This window comes from Rhipicephalus microplus, chromosome X (genome assembly GCF_043290135.1).
Source record: "Rhipicephalus microplus isolate Deutch F79 chromosome X, USDA_Rmic, whole genome shotgun sequence".
In the NCBI taxonomy this organism is placed as follows: domain Eukaryota; kingdom Metazoa; phylum Arthropoda; class Arachnida; order Ixodida; family Ixodidae; genus Rhipicephalus; species Rhipicephalus microplus.
Window position 1 is genome coordinate 227,247,672 of NC_134710.1, and position 21,488 is coordinate 227,269,159.

At 43.3% G+C, this 21,488-nt stretch overlaps 1 protein-coding gene across 1 annotated transcript in view; it reads right to left on the reverse strand.

Moving 5' to 3' along the window:
• Window positions 1-9,534, reverse strand: part of LOC119187450 (salivary peroxidase/catechol oxidase) — a 55,202-nt gene extending 45,668 nt beyond the window's left edge. Inside the window, exons 1-3 of the mRNA XM_037435563.2 lie at window positions 9,253-9,534; window positions 3,601-3,684; window positions 2,849-3,097 (exon numbers count right to left, since the gene is read on the reverse strand). Of these exons, the coding sequence (XP_037291460.2) occupies window positions 2,849-3,097; window positions 3,601-3,676 (325 nt within the window). The 5' untranslated portion in view covers window positions 3,677-3,684; window positions 9,253-9,534. The remainder of the gene's footprint in view (window positions 1-2,848; window positions 3,098-3,600; window positions 3,685-9,252) is intronic.
• Window positions 9,535-21,488: the final 11,954 nt, after the last annotated feature.

Sequence of the window (21,488 nt, forward strand, 5' to 3'; positions counted from 1 at the left end):
TGCGCTGCATTGGTCGATGTAAAATGTTACCGACAATACAAAAATAACCATTCATTTCAATGTGAGCTTCACCAACACTGAAATGAGTGTTGGTAACAAGACTCACAAGCAAGTAAAGTTTGAAAATAATGTTCTGCTAATAAAATTTATGCTCCAGAAGATGCAATGTTCTCGTTTACTATTAATCGAGGTCATATAGGCTGCAGGTTATGCAAATTTGCTTGTAAAGATGTGTTTACCGCACAAGAAGTATATATATATATATATATATATATATATATATATATATATATATATATATATATATATATATATCAAGGAAGTGTATACCTTAGGGCTCGTTTTTCCGGGTTTTGACACGATATTAATGAGATCTAACAGACAATAATGCCAAGGAATGTATGTATAGGGGAAGATATTAGAACTAATTGTAATGTAAATGTGAAGAAAACAAAGTGGGTGAAAAGATAACTTGCCGTGAGCAGGAACCAAACCAGCAACCTTCGAATAACGTGTATATATATATATATATATATATATATATATATATATATATATATATATATATATATGTGTGTGTGTGTGTGTGTGTGTGTGTGTGTGTGTGTGTGTGTGTGTGTGTGTGTGTGTGTTTATTCACCTGCGTGACCAAAATTAGCGCAATAAAATATTCCTTTATTGAGCAAGCCCATGACTAGTACTTCAACTATCTTTTTTCAGTACCTCAGATTACGGGATCAAATCCCGGCTACGGTAGTTGCATTTTCAATGGTGGCGAAAGTGCTGTAGGCCCGTGTACTCAGATTTGGGTGCATGTTAAAGAACTCCAGGTGGTCAAAATTTCCGGAGCCCTCCTCTACGGCGTCTCTCATAACAATATGGTGCTTTTGGGACGTTAAACTGCCCATATCAAATTTTTGTTTAGTACTACACGACATTGGTGTAGTCTTGGAGGCAGGGGAGGAGTAGAACAGGAAGGGCTATAAGATTTGTTTACCTGAATTTTCGCTTAATTTTGCTTACACCGACGAACGTACAACCCAGTTAACTGAACAAACTCCCCTCCCCCTCTTCACCAGCCGCCACCACCAAAAAAACTTCTTGTGCAGGCTCCTATACAACTTATGAACTCTGCAGTCATGCGTAACCGAGAGAAGAAGAGACGAGAAAGAAAAGAAGGCAAAAGAAATTAATGGCCATTTTTCGTCTCATTTATTAGATGGCGCTACTCTGCCACAACTCTCCGATTGAGTGCTGTGCGCGCTTTTCGAACGAGTGCCACTCTCAGCAGTGATGCCAACCTTAGGGATTTATCCATAGATTTAGGAATGGCTGACATCATTCAGGGATCTGGTGTCTTTTTTGTTCAATCTAGGGATTTTTATAAGGCTCTGGAAATGCTCTGGTTGAATGCATTACCATGTGATTACTCTCTTTCAACTAGAAAGGCTGTAAAAATAATAATTTAGGCTATTTCTTGTTTTTTAAATTTAAGATAGTATTGCTTTTCTGATGAAATGCGTGAAGGGGATAGCAGTTTTGTAATGTGAGCTTAATATAGTATGAATACTGGGGAATATTAAACTATGTAGTCGTAAGAGTTATGCACGCCCATATCATGAGCTCCCTGAGTGATTCTTGCACTGTGAAACAAAGATAAATTTTGTCTTGTAGTGCCCATAAACATGTGTCAAAATTACCCTCACGGCGTGCCTTCAGAGAGCAGTGTCTCCGTGTAAAAGACCTAAGAATATTGTAGAAGGATAGAGTGGAATAAGACTGAAAATTTGGCAAGGTGGTACGGGTTCAATTTTGCGCAAACGGTGTGATGAAGAAATCTGTTCGGGTGTTTCAAGGGACACTAAAGTCAAATAACAATTCACGTCAGAGGGGAACCTCAATTGTATGACCACATCTAAAACGACACTATTATCAGCAACAATGCCCTACTTACCGATAAATTAAGGTAACTGCACGAGAACACAAACGCTGCAGTAGGACATTTTCAAAATGATGCCGATGACATCAGATGAACCACCTACAATTAATCACTAGTATTTGATCTAATAGCACTAAATAAAGTGTGTACGACTATGATACAAAAATTTAAAGGCGCGTGATAACTAATTTACGCTCATCAGCTCTATGTAAGTATTGTAGAACTGTGCCAATAATAAATGAAACGCCATTTAAAAATAATAATATATGAATATTGTTTATAAGAAAATACCTTTATCTAGGACTTTTCAATGGGCAAAAACGTGTGGATTAGCCTTTTATGCGATGAATTTTAGTGCTCTAGATGCACCGCCCTCTTCAAATGCTTCACCGTTGCTGAGCGTATGAATACAGAAAGCCATGTGGAAACTGTGAAACTGTGGTGCCATTAAGCCTGTGAAGTTGAAAGCCTGAGTTATTCTTATGGCATTTATGCTGTCGGGTACAAAATGTGGCAACAGCTTCCTTGCTCACTGCAAATTCTAATCACTAGCATCGTAATTATTGATTGATATGTGGGGTTTAACGTCCCAAAACCACCATATGATTATGAGAGACGCCGTAGTGGATGAGTCTGGAAATTTCAACCACCTGGCGTTTTTTAACGTGCGCCCAAATCTGAGCACACGGGCCTACAGCATTTTCGCCTCCATCAAAAATGCAGCCGCCGCTGCCGGAATTGGATCCTGCGCAGCCGAGTACCTTAGCCACCAGACTACTGCGGTGGGGCGCACTAGCATGGTAGTCTACAAACTTCATAGCCTAGAGCATCGAGTACAGGACAGTTTCTGTAGGAGACACAGGCATCTAAGGCAGATATTTAGAAACTCAAGTAGTTTGTGTCCCTCACTCTGTCCCGATGCAGCTGGTGTATCGAGAGGACAGCACACGTGAGGTCCGACGCCACAAGGAGAGCTTGCGATGTCCTCGATCACGTTGAACTGGAACACGCAATGGCTCACGGCTTGACAGATGCCTGGCTGACCGGACGATGTTTGACAGTCCGAGTTTGGGCGTCCGGCCGCGGCTACCTGTCTCTGGCTCTGCTGGCCTTGGCCACGGGACTGACCACGGGATTGGTTGCGGCCTCCACCTTGTCCTGCACGCCATCAACAGAGGCCATCAAGCCCGGTGCGCGAAAGGCTTTTGAGCCTATAGGCACCATGTACAACATGAATAAAAAACTAAGCCATAAGATGCCAGCGTTCTTTTTATAAAGTAGCTGGTAATTAAATCGTGTGTAGCTTTTATTTGAAGAAATTTATGAATATGGCATCAGTTGTATTAGCTGCTATCAGCTTGGAATATTATCAAGGGTTTTCAAAAAACAAACAGTACAGGGAAATCCCTAGCTCGAACTTGGGCGGGGATCGTGTAGATACCAAGCCAGGACGCTGGTCCAGAGTCCTGCCTTGGTCTGTACAACTCGTGACTGTTCTCCACGGCTATCTTTACACTGTGAAAGCGTGGATTTCGACAACTTATCGTCTGCTTTCGCACGTCATGTACATTTGAATAAGAGGTGGATGAACATAAAAAGTCGTTGCTTAAAATGGCTCCATATAATAATAATAATGGCAATAGTGTAGAAAGATCACATACCTCTCCTCCGTTGCGCCCAGCTCGGGTCAGCCAGAACAAGCAGCGCCAGGACAGCGCTCAAGAGAAGGATCTGCATTTCGGTGCCTGCAGAGAGCGGGGAGGCACGTGCGCTCAGAAGCCCCACCGGCACTGCACCCCGATCTTCGGTAGCTAGCAGACCTGGCAAGAGATGCCGTACACTTCCGATGGAAGTCGGCTGAATCCTCCTTTTTGCCCGATAAGCATGCAGCCTGCACGTCTTCCGCACCGCACATCAGGCGCGGCACGCTCCGCCGGCGCTGATACCGACGCGCTCTTCCGCAATGCACCGAAGCTTCAGGGTCAACAGCGTAGCGCCCAAAGGAACACGTGCTTGGCGGCGAGCCGTTAACGCGGATGCCTTTTACAGGAAAGTGACACGGATGCGAGCGAACCGCTCGTGCGGCCGAGCTCCTTCAAGGTCTTATCACACTAACACGCGAAGCCAAAGTTGCTCCGAGACCTTTTCTCCTTGTCTCGCCTTCTCCTAGTTTTTCTTCTATCTCGCTAAACAGCGCTCACTGCTGATACGAAGCAACGATTGGGGAAGACAAAGTTTTCTGTGCTCAAGCGCACAGTTCGTTACTCGTGGAAATGTTTAATGAACAGGGACCGAATAAGTTTCCTTCTCACTTGCTTCTCCACCATTCAAAATATGCCATCGTAACGTTCTTCTGAATTATACTTTCGAGAAAGATAGCCGAAAGGCTACTGCAGTGGTCAGTAAAGGTGGAGCAGGGTGTATCCTACGAAGACACTCTACTGTTTGCAGGCGCATGCTTGGGCGAGTCATTTTTGATTAATTCGAAAGGTTGGTTGAATGATATGTGGGATTTAACGTCCAAAAACCACCATATGGTTATGAGAGACGCCGTAGTGAAGAGCTCCGGAAATTTCGACCACCTGGGGTTATTTAACGTGCACCCAAACCTGAGCACACGGGCCTACAGAGTTTTCGCCTCCACCGAAAATGCAGCCACCGCAGCCGAGATTCGATACCGCGATCTGCGGATCCGCGGCCGAGTACCTTAGCCACTAGACCACCACGACGGGGCTAATTTGAAAGGTAAATTCGCGTGAAAAGCCGTAGAGGGGGGCTGTTGACCAAAAAGATAAAAAACTCTTTCTCGTTGCCGTCGATTGCACGTTCTTTTTTATTATTAAGTTATTAAACCTTTTATGAAGTTTATGGAAATAAAAATGCTAAGGAATAGCCTTATGTATTAGCGTAAAATTCAGAAAAGTTTATTATAGTAATGGGCAATCTCTTATGATGCGTAATCAAAAGCCAACCCCCGATCGGATGACACTATTTTGAGCTTACCCAAGATTACGACGTTTTATAAATTGGTGCGTAACAAAGACCTTTTTTTTTTCAATTCAGCAAATGCTCACATGTCCTCATCTGGAACTGTTTTTATTTTTATACGAATTGAATGAAACAAAAAAATTGTTGTGGTGCAGTGACTTCGCTCTCTTACAAAACTGCATGGAAATTATTGCTTCGGTTCAACAGGAGACTTGCAGAGATACTTGATCTTTGAGAATATTTGTCATAGTGGCGTAACCCAGAAGCTGTATTGTTGCTCCAAAAATATCACTAGCTCGTATACTTGTCCCAATATGTGAGCTATTCAAGCTACAACAACACATCATCTTTTGTTGCGTCCAACTAAAACACCGAGTGTACATTTGAGATCTGATATCATCTTGCCTATGTACAGCGTATGCTGTGACAGTGTATGCTTCGTATGCTGCGAGCTTGTGAGGATGATGGATTTCCGAATGGCAGTAATGTGATACTATCCTTCGTGTTATTTCAACTTACTGCCTCTCCTGCTGTAGCATGAAGGCCATAAAAAACAACTTACTTGCAGGTCACTTCATGAATTTACATATCTAGCAACAATGAAAATGTTTAACCGTGATAAAGATGCTCAAGAAGCACAGCTGAAAACGACCCAAAAATTTGACAGATCCCACGTACGTTGGCAATCAATGTTATGTGAAGCATGGGCATGCAAGGTGACTGCGGTGTAAGTTTTTTATTGAGTGAGAAGTTGCGAATTTGCGCTAAAGATATGTACAAATGCACGCACAGCCATACCTTAAAGAGACGCATATGTTTTATATCACGAGATGTTTACAGTTGTGGTAACTATGCCAACAGAAACATGAATATTAGCAACACCAGAAGCGGTAAGCTAATATAAAACACTGCTGCTAGCGAGAATCGTAGCCTGGGACACTGCTACATAAATGAACGTAAGTGGATGAAACCTGACTACAATTGATGTTAACCCGACGTGACGGATGTATCGTATAGAGTACATATGTAATGTTTCTAAAATTGCAAAGCCAGCACTGAAACCACAATTGGCGTTTCACGAACATTAGGATCTATTCGAAAGGTAGTTCCAAGACCTGGCCTGGCTCTGTGGTAGAATACTTGATTACCACGCAGAATGATAGGGTTTGATTCTTGCTGGGACAATGACATTTACTCTTTGCATTCGTCCGGTCAACGCTGCCGATGTGCGCTTTTTCTTAACGCTCATGCGTTAAAATTACCCGCGTGTTTTCTCACCGTTCCTGGGTAGATATAAACTATCAAACACGTCTGGCACATACCCGCTACCAGTGGCACATACCTGACCCCGGGTATGTGCCACTGTGTTTTGGATTGTGTTTGACGACGTACGCGACGGGATTGTGACATTTTTCATGTCATGACCAGCGAGTCGTATTCGTCCAACCATTTTACTATCCCATACTAAATTTGGTTTACCACAGGTCAAGGAGGTGATCATGAGAGCACCAAGACGTAGGTGGCTCGATAGATAGATAGATAGATAGATAGATAGATAGATAGATAGATAGATAGATAGATAGATAGATAGATAGATAGATAGATAGATAGATAGATAGATAGATAGATAGATAGATAGATAGATAGATAGATAGATAGATAGATAGATAGTTCGCGACCTACAAGTTAAGTGATACACCCCGTGCAGCAGAAAATACCTATTTTTTTTTTATAGGGCCGTTCTCAGGATCTTGCTTACTGTAGGCAGTGGACAGTCAGGGCCAAATACTATATATGAAGGTTCTCTCGGTGCCATCATTTATGTCATGCGGTCGTTCTGCCAGGTAGTGCTAAGAGCACCTTTAAACGGAACAACCCCGACGACACACATTATGCCTATACATTTGTTACTTTCTACCTCGTAGAGAATACGTAATAGAGCCGATCGAGCAAATAGCGTGTTCAGCGTATTGCGTCCTGGAAACTCCCCAGAGAGCCGCGAGATAGTGGTGGCCGCCTATGTCGACATTTCTTTTTTACCACCTTTTGCCCCTCTTCGTTTATACATGTTAACGGGCAGTGGTGAAGACAAGATAGTTTTCCTGCTTCACTTGGCATATGGCATACAGTCTTGCCTTCTACGTACGTCTAGAATTTCATCGACTATGCTATCAACCACGACGTGGCAGGCTGGCCTTATCAGCACATTCTTGACTGAGGTAAATAGTACCAGAATAAAAAAAATAGCGGAGTTCTCAAAATATAGGCATGGTCATGTAGCTGAGAAATAATCTACTCAATTATGTACCGACCAAGTAAAGTGTGACTACCGGCATGCCTATAAGCTTGACCAAATTTTCACTCTTTGTCACGGTAAATAATTCTATTCGGCTTTACGCAGAAGCCGATACATTGACAAAGCATAACAAGGAGGAAAAACCTATTCTGCAAGTCTTGTGGGCCCTTTCAGCATATGGTTTTCTGCAGCTCGTAAGCTTTGGCGATGCTCTTTAACATATGGCACTGTGCCTTAGATTGTGGGGCCAACGCTGGCTTCCGGGACCGTAGCATCGTGGTTCCCCGGCGCCGGCTGTGTCTTGACGTCCGATGGTTATTGTAATGACCTGGTCTGATATCGTCTGTGCTCGTGTAATTACTCGCTCAAGTATTTTTTGTCGAATAATTTTTTTTCAATGGAGCCTGTTTTTTTGTTGTTGTTATTCGAGAGACCCTTACTCAGCTTGTTTAACCGAATGAAGAAAGAAAGTCACCTTTCTTCCCACATTACAAAATAGTTCCACAATGCACCCAGTGACAAAATGCGTCTGCCATTCAGCCATTAACGTCCCTAGTTTCCTCACGCTTATTCACCAAATACTGCGAATGTTGTGAGGGAATGTTATACACCATAAACTTGGTGCTGCTGCAGTAGCTTTACAATAACATTACTAAGCGAGTGTGTATAATGTCTGCTCTCTGTGTTAGCATACGTGCCCTTGAGAAAAAAAAAATCACTGACTTGATACATGTGCTAAGAAGGCCTCGCAGGAAGGAAATGTGTTTCCTGCAAGTCTTTATCGCAATGAATTTTCATGTCTAGAAAAACGGGTAGTTGGTGCACAGGGGGAAGTCTTCTTCACTCAGTAATGCCCCTATCGGGCTCATCTGTTGTCATTTAAACGTTAAATTGACTCAACGCAGTTTATTACGCCACCCAGCACTCTGCCAAAGGGTATATTCTCTTGAAAATTAAAAGAAAAATGTATGCTGCCATTAAGTGCCGGAAAAATAATGTTGTGAGCATGCATAAGAAACAGTATTTTTAAGCATCCATGGACTCTGTACAAAATGACGCCGTTAACTTGGGCTTACATTTATTCTATTGAATATCTCCATCGCTATGCGTAGCGAGCTATTACGTTGCTTGCACCACCAGTCAGAACGGCTAAACTGGCGGAATTCACGACGAAGCGAGACCTGAATCCAGTCCACACAGTATGCGTGCAATGCATGCATGGGAACTAAATTCAGCTCACCTGGTATTCCGGTGCACTGTTGAGAAACCATAGCACTTGTGCGCAGCATACAGTATGTTATTCAGCGTACCACTTGGAAGGTAAATATGTGGGGTGTCATTGCACTCCCCGAATATACTTGGTCTCAAAACATAGCGCCAAATGGCCACGCTGAAAAATTTCAGGCGCTCATACATTAATTGAGTTTCATGGTGTTTGGCGAATTTTTTCAGTTTTCTACCTTCTGTAATTAAATAATATTTCGTGCCGAAAATTTCAAAGACGCTTTTGTATGAAGCAATCCTGTGCGAAAGAAAAGGGGTGCCAAATTATTTCCGAAAATGTGTTTGTATGATGTGATGACTTAATTGCGCTTATCTCGTACAAACTCTTTTCTTCTGCATTATCGTTATTTTTTATTGCAATAGAATGGGAAAATAATACATTCCACCTTGTCATAGTTTGATTACTGGTCTGCTGTTTAAAAGCGATCTTTTTATGTTTTGTTACGCGTTAGTCGCATGTCTTCCGATTCCTTCAGTTGACCCCGCGAAATCTTTGACTGGCATGTACCAGATATAGTCTATCGAGTCAAATACGAAGATTCTTTCCGCAAAGTCTAAATTGCGCAAATAACCCTGGTTTGGATCCGAGAAAACCCGCAGCTATCTGACACCCACACGAGCACAGGAACAACGTTTATGCTTAACAGATGGAATAGTTCGCACTTCGAGTTGGTGCTGTTTGCGGTACAATTACGTTACATAGCTTCCTCGGGGCAATTATTGGGGTGTAGTGAGTGCGGCTCACCTGTGTGTGCGTAGACTAGGAGACAAAGAGAGTTGCAGAGTTGCCGCCGACGGAATGAGGCGGGCCACTAAGTAGGCCACTTAGTGCAACCGGGCGATCGTAGAGGACACCGAAACGAAGGCAAAAAGTGCAACCCCCGACGAGTTTCACTCCCGACAGCGCCCAGCCGACGAGGCACCCGTCGGAGCCAGGCAAAGGCTCCGTCTGTGCGTCGAGTGTTTCTTGATTTCTGCCCGAGGGGGATTCACCGCTCTCGCGTAGAGCTTTTCCCCTCGAGGCGCCGTACCAATGTGGTCGTCTTTCTTTTCGTCTCCGCTTATGTTAATGCAACTAGAGAGAAGAGCAGCATGAGTGGCCGTTCAAGAAAGTGCTTTCTTCCACCTTCACTCCGACACCTCTCGCATGCACCGTACGTCGCTGACGCGTTCGCAAATGATTCTCGGAAAGAAAGCCCACGTTGCGAAACGAACGCAGAGATTGCACTTCGTCGAAGGCAACACAGTCTATCCCGTCGTGGTTTCACCTTGCACGCGTTCTCTGTCGTCTGCCTAACTTTTTTTAATTTATTTCTTTTTTCTTGCGAATCTCCTCATCCTCATTCTCCTTCTCGCGTGCCTCGTGTTTAGCTCTTGCGTGGCGGAAAGAAAACTAAAGGAGCTGTCCGTCGAATGGTCAAGGACTCGTGGCCGGTGCCGCAAGCGCTTCTCTAATGTGGACACAAGCACGTGCGGGCTTATTTGGACGCCCGCTGAGATGCCACAAGCGCCCGCCGGCGGCTCCACGGGGCGAGTTCAGGCCAGCGCGGTGTGCCCCCGGCACGATTAATAACAGCTACGGGTCACTGCAGCCAACACCGGCGCTGCGCATCGGCCTCTTGTGAGCGAGCAGCTCACCTATGGCAGCAGAGACACATCTGGCCTCACGATGACGGTTGTCTGCCAAAGATAAGGTCGGATGCATAAACAGCCACGAAATTTCGAGACGCGATGAAACTCGCCGAGGCAAACCGGGTGCCGACGCATACGGCACAGTCGTCTGGGCGGCAGGTTCATTGGACTGACTGAGGAGCGGGATAGAACGGCAAGCATAGAACGACCTAAAGGAGACCGACCGGACGACCCGTCGGAAGTGCTGTGAACTCCTGGAGAGGCGACACGAGAGGCCCACATACCTGTATTATGACAAGCATGTGGCTTAATGGATCTCTTGAGATGGCTCAGGGGAAATGATGCTCTCTTGCAAGCTTCAGATTTCAGGTTAGATTCCAAGTTGCGGTTGTCACATTAAGGTAAGGGCAGAATAACAAGTGCCTATCCGGAGAATAATAATAATAATAATAATAATAATAATAATAATAATAATAATAATAATAATAATAACCACGATGACATTATGTAGACGCCGTAGAACAGGACCCTTGAAATTTCGACGACCTGGTGTTTTTAACGGGCACCTACATCAGAATCAGAGTACACAGAAGCCTGTAATATATATATATATATATATATATATATATATATATATATATATATATATATATATATATATATATATATATATATATATATATATATATATATATATATATATATATATATATATATATATATATATATTAAATTAGAGCTGTTGTATGTCGAGAAAGCTTCCGACGCAGCTTGGCGAAAGGTGCTTTCTGAGGCAGGTCTGGCTATCAGCGAGCGGCGTGCGCGAGCTACTACTGCAGCCACCGATCATCATCGTCTTCTTCAGTAACAGCCGAGCGTCTGTCATTCAAATTTATTACAATTACTCCCCGCGAAATAAGGAGCCATCCTGGCGACCTATGGACAAGTAAACACGGGAAGGTCGTAGTAGTGCTTAAGTCTCGACACGTGGACAATTTCCTGGCCACGACGACGTTGGTCAGAAGATGGTTCCAGTGGCACAATAAGGTAATTCACCGGTGACGTTTTTTGCAGTATACGATATGGGCCATGATACTTGGGGAACAACTTGGTAGAAAGGCCAGGTGTAGAAAAAGGGACATAGCCTTCGAATAACGCGTTATTCGAAGGTCGCAGGTTTGGGTCGTGCCGACGGCAAGTTTTCTTTTCACCCACTTTTATTTCTTCTTAATTACATTACAATTAGGACTAATAAGTGAGCCCCGCAACTGTCTGCATCTAAGTGCGACACCTCAGCAGTGACTCGCGAGGGAACGGGATAAGGAGGGATTAAAGGGATAGAGTGAGAAGTAGAGATAAGAAAGAGAAAGATGGGGACACGGTCGAAGAAGTCCAAGGACGGGGTACCACTCCGCGAGAGCTTCACGGCGTCAGCAGATGGCGCAGGGCGAACCGGTCGGCCAGAGCTGTGCTGTCGTCGGAGATCTTGGGGGCACAACCGTTCGGCATGGAGTCCCTAATGTGCTGAACGAACTGCTCCTTAATTGTTGGGTGCCCAAGTATCTTTCATTCATGAGCTACAAATGAAAAAGAAAAGCGCGCCCATATTTGTGTTAACAAGTGAATGCCGCTGCTCTCAACAGGCCCGCGGACGCTAGGCTCATCGCATGTTCACTGAATACACGTTGCACACAGCCAATGCAAATAGTGTGCCATCACTAAACTGTTACGTCTGCGGTCACTCGTTTGCATGATGCAAAATGAGTGGGGCGTTCGTTCAGAAAATTAGTGCGAATTCGATTATGCTTGCCTGCTGATTTGCCGCCTCCTGCTTCCTTGAGGGTAGCTTGATAGGCGAGTTTCAGTTACATGATCACTTCCCGCACGTGTTCGTGGGCGTGGTGTACCTGACGCCCACAAACATGAAGTTACTGAAGCGATGTGCATCTCAGTGGCTGAACAGTTGCACCATTAAGGGCGGCCATTGAGTGAGTTCATTCTTCGTGTTGTGCGAAAGAAAGTCTCATTTATTTATGGACTGTCCATGCTACTGTAAACAGCGGGAAACTCTTTTTACAGAAGCTATTCACTTGAACTACGTATACACGTGTCACGATGAATGCAATTGTTTTTCTAGCTTCTAGCGGTCAGGTCGCCAAATTTGATCGTGTAGAAGAGGCTCTTGCATTATTTCTAAAAGCGGAAAGATCGACACTCTCGATTACAGTTTATTATTTTGCTCTAGTATCTATGCTAACGTGCGTACCACATACCGGGTATTTAGTGCTTCTCATTCAATAGATAATTACAAATAACAGACGAGAAAGCCAAGGAAAGTATAAGGTATGTCATTTGTAGTAGTTATGATGTAAATGGCAAGAGAGAAAAGAGGACGAGAAGATACTTGCTGCTGGTACCCTGATGAAAAAATTTTTTACCGCTCGCATCCTGCCAGTGGCAGGTATCTTTAGGTTTTCTTTGCTCTCTTCTCATGTTCATCTTAACTACTACAAATAATGCTCCTTATACTTTTTCTAATTACAACTAACAGGCAAGAAGCCTGTTAGTTCTAATTAATGTTGAGCCTAACAAAGAACGAGCCCTTAAAATTGCTCTTCTTTCATTCGTTGAATGTATGAGATGCATGCATGCATTGTTATATAGTGTTGTTCAACTCTATATCACCACCCTCACCACCTTTCTTTTGTTCTAAACTGATTAGGCTCCTAGGCCCTATTTTTTTAAGTAGGAAAAAGAAGAATAAAAAAGGAAGGCTTTCTTTCTTCTGTAACATTGCAAAATGGTGGCAAGAGCAAAAGGAATCAAGGCCTGACAGAGGCTTCTGCTCCGTTCGCAGATTCGGCTGCAGCGAACAGATTATGCGCACAATAAGTAGAGATGGAATTATCTCATCATAAAAGATAACACAACAAACCAGCAATGCCAACTGACATAAACACAAACACAGAAATGTAACCTAATGTGCGATTCAAGTTGCTATCTTGCATGCTCAGAATTTAGTTGCATTAACTCCTATCGCTCAAGAAAACAGCAGTGCATTAGTCAAAAGTAAATAAAATTTGACAGGAGGAAAATGGAAATCAAAATTTGAGAACATCAGCAGATTTCAGATCATTAACATGTGTAAAAAGTTACACAAAGCAACTTGTAGTAATACCTCACAAACATCAGTAGTACTCCAGTAATTGCACACTATAAGAAGAACAGTTACCTCTATTCAGTTTATTTGTTTTCCCTTTGCTCTCCTCATTACGAAAGACAGTGGGAACACAAAAAATATAGGAAACCGTAAAATAAGTTATAGGCAAAGGTCAAATACAGAGAATTCAACCGGATGAATCATCGGTGCGAGTAGCTAATGAATTTAATTGCTATTTTGCTGACATAGGAAGTAACCTAGCTAATCAGTTTTCATCCTGTAAGCTTAACCCTGCCCTACCTAGGATAGTTAACAATGACTTCTATTTGGAAGAAATAAGCCATGACGAAGTGAAATCAACGATAAATGAAATGCCATTAAGGAAAGCTGCTAGCCACGATGATATACACACTAGAATTTGAAAACACAATACTGACATTCTCTGTAGTCCCATTTGTCAAGTATTTATTCTAGAATTTGCTACTGGTTCGTATTCCGATATACTGAAAACAGTCAAAGTCGTTCCTGTGTACAAATCTCGGGATTCGAATGTTCTGAGTGTAATAACACCGTTTTTGAAAAACTGATTATAAACAGATTGAAAAAAAATTCCTGAACGAGAACAATGTAATTTGTCCTCAGCACCATGGCTTTGTATCAAATAGATCGACATTTACTGCAGTATGAACACTCTCCCAAATAATAATTCAGTGCTTTACGAAAATAATTTAGTTATAGGAACATTTTTAGATATTAAGAAAGAGTTTGATATCATTTCTCCCTCCATATTACTGCAAGAACTAAAAAGGAACGCTATCATTAACAATTCCCTTGAATTATTTCCTAGTTTTTATTCTCAGGGATACAAAGAGTAGTAATGGGAGACAAATATTCAACATGCAGCACAGTCATTAGTGGAGTCCCACGGCGATCAGTGCTGGGATCAGAATTACTTGCAATATACATTAATAACCTCCCTGATGCTCTACAAAACTCTAATGCTCTAATGTACGCGGAGGACACAGCTTTATTATTTACAGGTGACACACTTTCAGCACTGCAAATGGAAGTGATGGATGATTTAGTAAACATTTCCTCGTGGTTTGGTCAAAACAAACTAACTCTAAATAGCAATTAAACTAAATATGTAGTCTTTCGCTGAGGAGAAATAAGTTGACACCAGTCGTATAAGTATTAGCTTAAACAATAGCCCTATACAAGACGTTGACACATTTAAATATCTGGGCGTCATTTTTGACCAACATATACATTGGGAAGTGCATATTCAGAGCGTGTGAATGTTGTCACCTCATTAAAGCAAGGCAATATTTCCTCGTGAAATACTCAAATTTCTATATTATGCCTTTTGCTATAACCATATAAGTTATTGTTTAGAATCATGAGGTGAAACTTACAAAACATACCTACAACCTTTACAAAATTTACAGAATAGGGCACTGAAAATAATTAATCCTAACACTAGCAATGATAGAATTCACGACATTTTCCAGGCACATCAAGTGTTATCGCTTACAGCTGTGTGTAGTCATAAAATTTCAACTTCAAATAATAGGATTATGTGCACTGATTTTCCTATTTCTCGTAACGTGTTTTGTTTCCCGACGCGCAGTACAAGACACGCGCTGAAAGGCAGTCTGAATTTACTGAAAGGTAATAATATATATACGGTGAACGAGTCATTGAATTCAATGGAACTAAAGTCTGGAATATTCTACCTTTGGGGGTTAAAACCGCACGTAACTTTAAGCAGTGTAGTATATTCTTTTTTCTTGCAAATCAGTACCTTTAGCGTATCTGCTATAACTATTCGGGTGCACTTCATAAAAGGCATTGTTAATTTGTCTGTTAAGATATGGAATAGTAATCCTATAAGTCAAAGGCTGCCCTAACCTGTATGTATATTATCAACGCTGTACCGCATACTATACCTCCCCAGGCTATCGGTCCAGATATCAGAATATGAATTATTGTAAGAGGAAATAAAAATAAAGCTCTGGCAAAAAAAACTTTCAGCAGAAAGCTCTTTTTGTCACATTTGTTACTGTTATAGTTCCGCACACTGTCCACTAAGTAACATGGGTGCATGACATATGCGGCACCTGCCCGTTTTCAAGTGTGAGGCAGCCTTATATAATAAACGTGCTCATGAAATCCACGCCGTGGTAGTCTAATGGCTAAGGTACTCGGCTGCTGACACGCAGGTCGCGGGATCGAATCCCGGCTGCAGAGGCTGCGTTTCCAATAGAGGGGGAAATGTTGTAGGCCTGAGTGCTCAGATTTGAGTGCACGTTAAAGAACCCCAGGTGATTGGAATTCCCGGAGCCCTCTACTACGGCGTCTCTCATAATCATATGGTGGTTTTGGGACGTTAAACCCTACATATCTATCAATAACGTGCATGAAGGCGTGCCCTTGCATAACTTTTTTCTGCACCTGTGCGTACGTCTTCATGAATTGTGCAAAATGAGCCTGGATAGATGTATGCAAGCCACAAACCGGTTTGTCTGCCTCCGTGTTTACAACGATACCAATATACCCATGCAGTGAGTCATATTATAACCTTCTCTTGGGGCATGGCGCAAGGCATAGGAGTGAAATGTTCTAAAGGCTTCAGTTTATTATCCTTCTAGCAACGTTGTTTTGGCGTGCTCATCCAACGACGTCAAGGAAATCACAAAGTAATCGTTCGGACACTTTTCAACAACAAAACGTGAATGCGCAATACCTTGTAACAATTGTTTGAGTTTAACGCCCCAAAACCATGATAAAATCATGACGGATGCCGCAGTGGAAGCTCTGGAAATGTCAACTATCTGAGGTTTAACATACGTCCAAATGTAAGTACATAGGCCTAAAGCGTTTTGTCTCCATCTAAATGCACTGGGATTCGATGCCGTGACCTTCGGGTCAGCAGTCGAGCTTCATAACCACTAGACCACCATGGTGGGTGAAATCAGCGCACTTTCCAACTTTTACTCATTTGCTATGATAATTACTAACGCCTGCAGTTTTCCTCGAAATCATGCACTCATATATAAACTAATTTATTTATCAAGCAGCGACATACTGATGCTATCTGAGGCACGAAATGATAGCGTTTCAGAGGCTGAAATTTTGACTGATTTGCCCGATTTCCTCGAGTACCGTATAACGACCAAAAATGGTCGCACAGAGGAACGGAGTTTTTCAATTCAATGTAAAATATACCACGTCCTACTGCGCACGCCACAACAGACATTCAGTCGTTGTGGTTCATTTGTCACGCCAGAATTATTGCGAAATTTCTGGGAAACGAGCACTTTATTTCTATTGCGTTAAAAGACTCAAGAAAAAAAATAATGTGGTTGAGCAATTGAAAAGCAGGCCGGTTGTGCTGCCACATTTACAAAACATGGTTCACAAGCTCGAGAAGGTCGCCGGAAGGTGCAAAGTGCATTTTGTTTTTCTGCAACTAATAAGCTCGCTCGCCTCTGTCCACGTATCTGCTGTGCAAAAGAAAGAAGGAATGGCTCCGGCAAAAAACGCTCCTCAACATTTGTTGATTGTACCGTAGGTGTGATGTACCGCGTACTCCTTACCCGTGGCATGTCATACATTGGATAAACTGGCCGTTGCATTTACGACGGGATACGGGAACATGCCGGGTGATACGCAGCATGAATCGTAATGCCGCTTCTAGCGTCAAGGTACACTGGATTCAAGGCCATACAGCAAGCCCTCACGAAATTGCTGCTGACCAGCACGCACACTACATTCCTAATATAGATTTCTCACCCATCCCTACTCCACCTCAACACCTCAACTTACTACGAGTTTGGAAAAATGTTCTCCGGTAATATAATATACGCCCTTTTATTGCACTGTGTGTCTGTTCCGCCACCTTTCACCTTACTGGGGCTGAGGAAGTTATGCTTAGGATGTTTAGCACAGGGGTGGCCCTTACATCGGCTGTTTTCTCCACGAGAACCTGGTCGCAGTTACCGCTGGGTGTTACTTCTCTAGTTCAGTGTAGGGTAGCATACCGGATACTAGCATCTGGTTAACCTCCCTGCCTTCCTCTTTTCTCGTTTCTCTCTCTCTCAGTGCTTTAAGCAGATGCATATAATCTAATATGGACATGCCGAGGACAATAACAACGGTCTCGTCTCCTGCAAGTGGTTTTTCGCTACTTTGACGCGACCATGCAGTTATGACCACTGAATACATGGTAACGGATTCCACAAGACGCTGCTTAAGTTTATACACGACACCGTCAGAACGGCACACATCTATTACGCGTATACCTACAAATTATTATGTCTTCAAGCAAAGCCTGTGTAGCAATGAAAAACAAGAAACAAGGTGCGGAATCAGCAACACATTGTAATGCCTGCAAGTGTGAAGCACGCTTTATGGTTCTAGAAATTATTGGAAGAAACAAGAACCCTGTTTCCCGAGTAATTTCATAGGCATGCCACAAGAAAAATGCTTTCTACTTCATCAGCGAACCTTCAGTATCTTTGTACACGTCAGAAGATGCCTTGTTCATGCCACATAAAAATGAAAACCACTATCTCTTTCTCTCGTTTTTTTTTTTACGCTTTGGCAGTGGTTCTACCCACGTCGCCCACGCCATGTGGACTAAGGCCAATTACGCAGTCGGTAATCACTCTCGTTTTGCTTTTTGTTGCTTCTAAAATAGCGCCTTTCTTTTCAAGAAGAGTAATCTTTCATACCGATTACAATAATCCGTGGTTTACTACACATCTAAAACTACTAGAAACAAGATGTAAAATTCGTTCCGTTCTGCCAAATACAGAGACACTTAGGCCGGTTCGTAAACAGATATCAAAGTTAAATTTACTTGCAATCTATCGTTCCAGGCACTTATTTTACCCCAATTACTTACCAAAGCGACTGACCAGCAATCCCCGACCAATAACACTTTTTTTACTCTAGGCACACTTATGTTATACTACGTTGATTAACGACTCACACGAATTGGTCAATGATGATAAGTGTGGGGAAATGTTGAAAAATGCCTTTACTTAACTCACTGTGGGCTTACGCTAAACTTGGTTACGTAATAGCGCGTTCACAGAAGTCGCCATCACACCAACAAGATGGCATACTTAACGTCAGCAGCGTCTGAACGTTATCGGTGCTCTTTCGGAAGCTTTTATGACTGACAACCGAGGGTCATCGTGGAACTGCGAGTGTTGAACTTATATATGAAGTATGCTGATTTGATTGATCGATACGTGGTGTTTAACGTCCATAAATCATGGACCATATGACTATGAAAGACGCCGAAGTGGAGGGCTCTGGAAATTTCGACCACCTGGGGTTCTTTAACGTGCACCCAAATCTGAGCACACGGGCCTACAACATTTCCGCCTCCATAAACTCGATAGGATCAAATTTAATTTGGATGCACTTAAAAATGACAATTTAGCACGCACTAAATGCCACGGCAAAGTGAAGGGGAATTCAAAAAGATGGGAATCGGTAACTTCTTATTGTGCGACGACAACTTGAGGCACCTTCATGGTTACCATCAGTAAACATACAAGCATTCACACCAGTGATAACATTTGAAATAAAGCATTGCGTCCGTAAGTCATATCACAAAACTTTCATCATTTGCCTGTATGGGCTCGGTTAATCCAAAACTACGGGAAAAGGTTAAATCAATATGCACTGCAAAATTATTTGTCTTTTTTTTTCCTTCGTGACTCTCCTTGCGAATACAATACCAGATGACTGGCGAGCGGGGAAGATTGTTCCAGTGTATAAATCAGGTAACAAAGACTCATTTTAATTATTAACTAGTGTACCATGGGAAACCACGGAATACGTCACCAACTAGCATGCTATAAGTTTCTTGGTCTCCTGCTATTTCTTCCATCAATCGAAACATGACTTTCGTAAATGTCTCTCGCAAGAGACCCAATAAGCACTCTTCCTTCGCGACTGATTCACTAACCTTGACTGTAACACGCAGATTAATGTCATCTTTCAATACTATGCGATATATCTTGATAACGTTCCTGATCGTCGCCTTTAACTGTGACTTTAGTGCCTGAAGCTATACATCCTAAAATTATTCAATAGATTGAACAGTTTGTCGCCAATCTTCCTCATTCTAGTCGTTCCTTATGGTCCAACACCTTGGAAGTCATATCAGGCGTTCCGCATGTTTTCACTCTTGGTCATCTTTTATTCCTAAGATGTAATGGTTTACCCGAGCATGTTTCCTACAGCATTCGCACATTCGCCGACGACTCTGCCGTTTACAACGTCATCGGTTACTTCCATGATCTGTTTTTTCGCTAGAGAAATCTAAACACCGCGCTTGATTGGCGTAACATCTTGCTAGTGTCCCTCAAGCTTGCTAAATGTGAAATCGTGTCATTCAATCGTTGTCACTCCCTTTTCGTTTCGAACATCCTGTCATTGCCAGCGTAACACCCCATTGAAAAAGTACACATCTGAGACGTCCCCCACTACCGACGGCCAAAGAGAGAGAAGACTCAACCCCTTTTCTATCCGTTTTCCTCTTGGCTATATGTCTCAATCACTTTCCACACACAGGGATTCGTGCTGGGGCCGGGAAGTAAGAGACGGTACGACCTTTTCTTCATTACGGACGCATTTAATTTAATAGCAAGGGAGAATGGCGTACACACATGCTGCCCGCGCACAACAGCTCCGCTGCACAAATTTATAACACACCAGTAAAATACTCGCAACGTGCTACACAGGATACATACGAAAAGTAACTGCGATAATACAATGGTGCGTCAATACAAAGTAAACAATCGAAGACACAAATGATAAAGTTATTAATTAATAACACCATGCAATGTCTCAGTGCGCCGAATCCCTTCCTGCAAAGCTCGTCTAAATAAGGTACATAAAGTTCGTCTCATGAATGGCCCATGTTGTCGGGAGCTTCGGAGCTGGGTGTTCGAGTCGAGGCTCGGAGCTTCTTCTTCGGGTCACTGTCCAATTTGTCAAGGTCTTCTTCGTCTTCGTCGTCCCTCTCAGTGATTTCTCTCTTATTCTTCTTTAATAACGTCCCGTAATCACTCGCTTCCTCGTTTCCCATTTCTATCTTTCATTCCTCGTCATACCATCTCTGCCTCAGTCATCATCTCATCGACTCTGATCACTATCTCTTCACACCGTTATCCTCCTTCTCAATTGCGTCTCTCTACCATCTCGATCTCATCGCATCGTCTTTTTTTGTTGTCGTTTCCTGGTCCCGCGGTCCCTTTTTGTAAGACCCGACTCCGCCCCTCCGTGACACCTGACCAATTGCCACTGTTGATGCGACATATATCCCTGTCAGTCGGTGTGTGTCAGCTTCGGCGACTGCCCCCGCAGCCCACCCCAGTGGAAAACCCTCTCTAAAGCAAAGTAAAGCAAGCGAAATATATAAGCTTCAAGTTTAGAGAGAGAGATGGGCGAGCTGTCTGATGACACGTGAATTACGGGCGACCAGGAGTCCCAGCGTTCCGACAAAGCATGCCGTCTGTAATGGCCGACGCCCGGAGTTCGGAGTGCAGTGCCGAAATGTTTTTGACCGCCCCAATCGCCCCGGTTTCTGGTGCCCGACGAGCCGATGTCCAGATCGAGTTTCGACGCTTCCGTGCGACCTGGTGCCTCCCACACAATTCTCCGCAGCCGCCGCTTCTTCGTTCTTCAATGCCACAGATGGTCATCCGGGCAGAACGCAGTAATGAGCTCCGGAGCCGCGGAGGCTGATGGAGTGTCAGGCCGGGCCCAGCACAGGTGCTACAGCAGAGTCGCACGCACAGAACCAACAAGAAATGCTTTGCTGCCCCCCATGCCATAGATCTCAAGGGCGCGCACGAAGCATCGCCACCGTATACTGTCCGTAGACAACAAGGCGCTACCCGTTCCTGGTGTTTGCGCGGTGGGCCCACGAGAACCGTTGACAGAATCCTTCCAGGAACTCCACTCCGAAATGTGCATTCATTACCCCCCCCCCCCCCAATTTTCTTTTCCTTTTTTTCTTCCAGTGCATGGGTTGAATAAATGAACGTAAACATCTTGAAAGGCCCGGGGTTCGGTCAGCGTTTGGAATTTCCTTGTCTTGGGATTTATCAGGGTAATATTGGTTACATAATTTTACCATCGATCAAAAGACTCCGCTTTGTCAA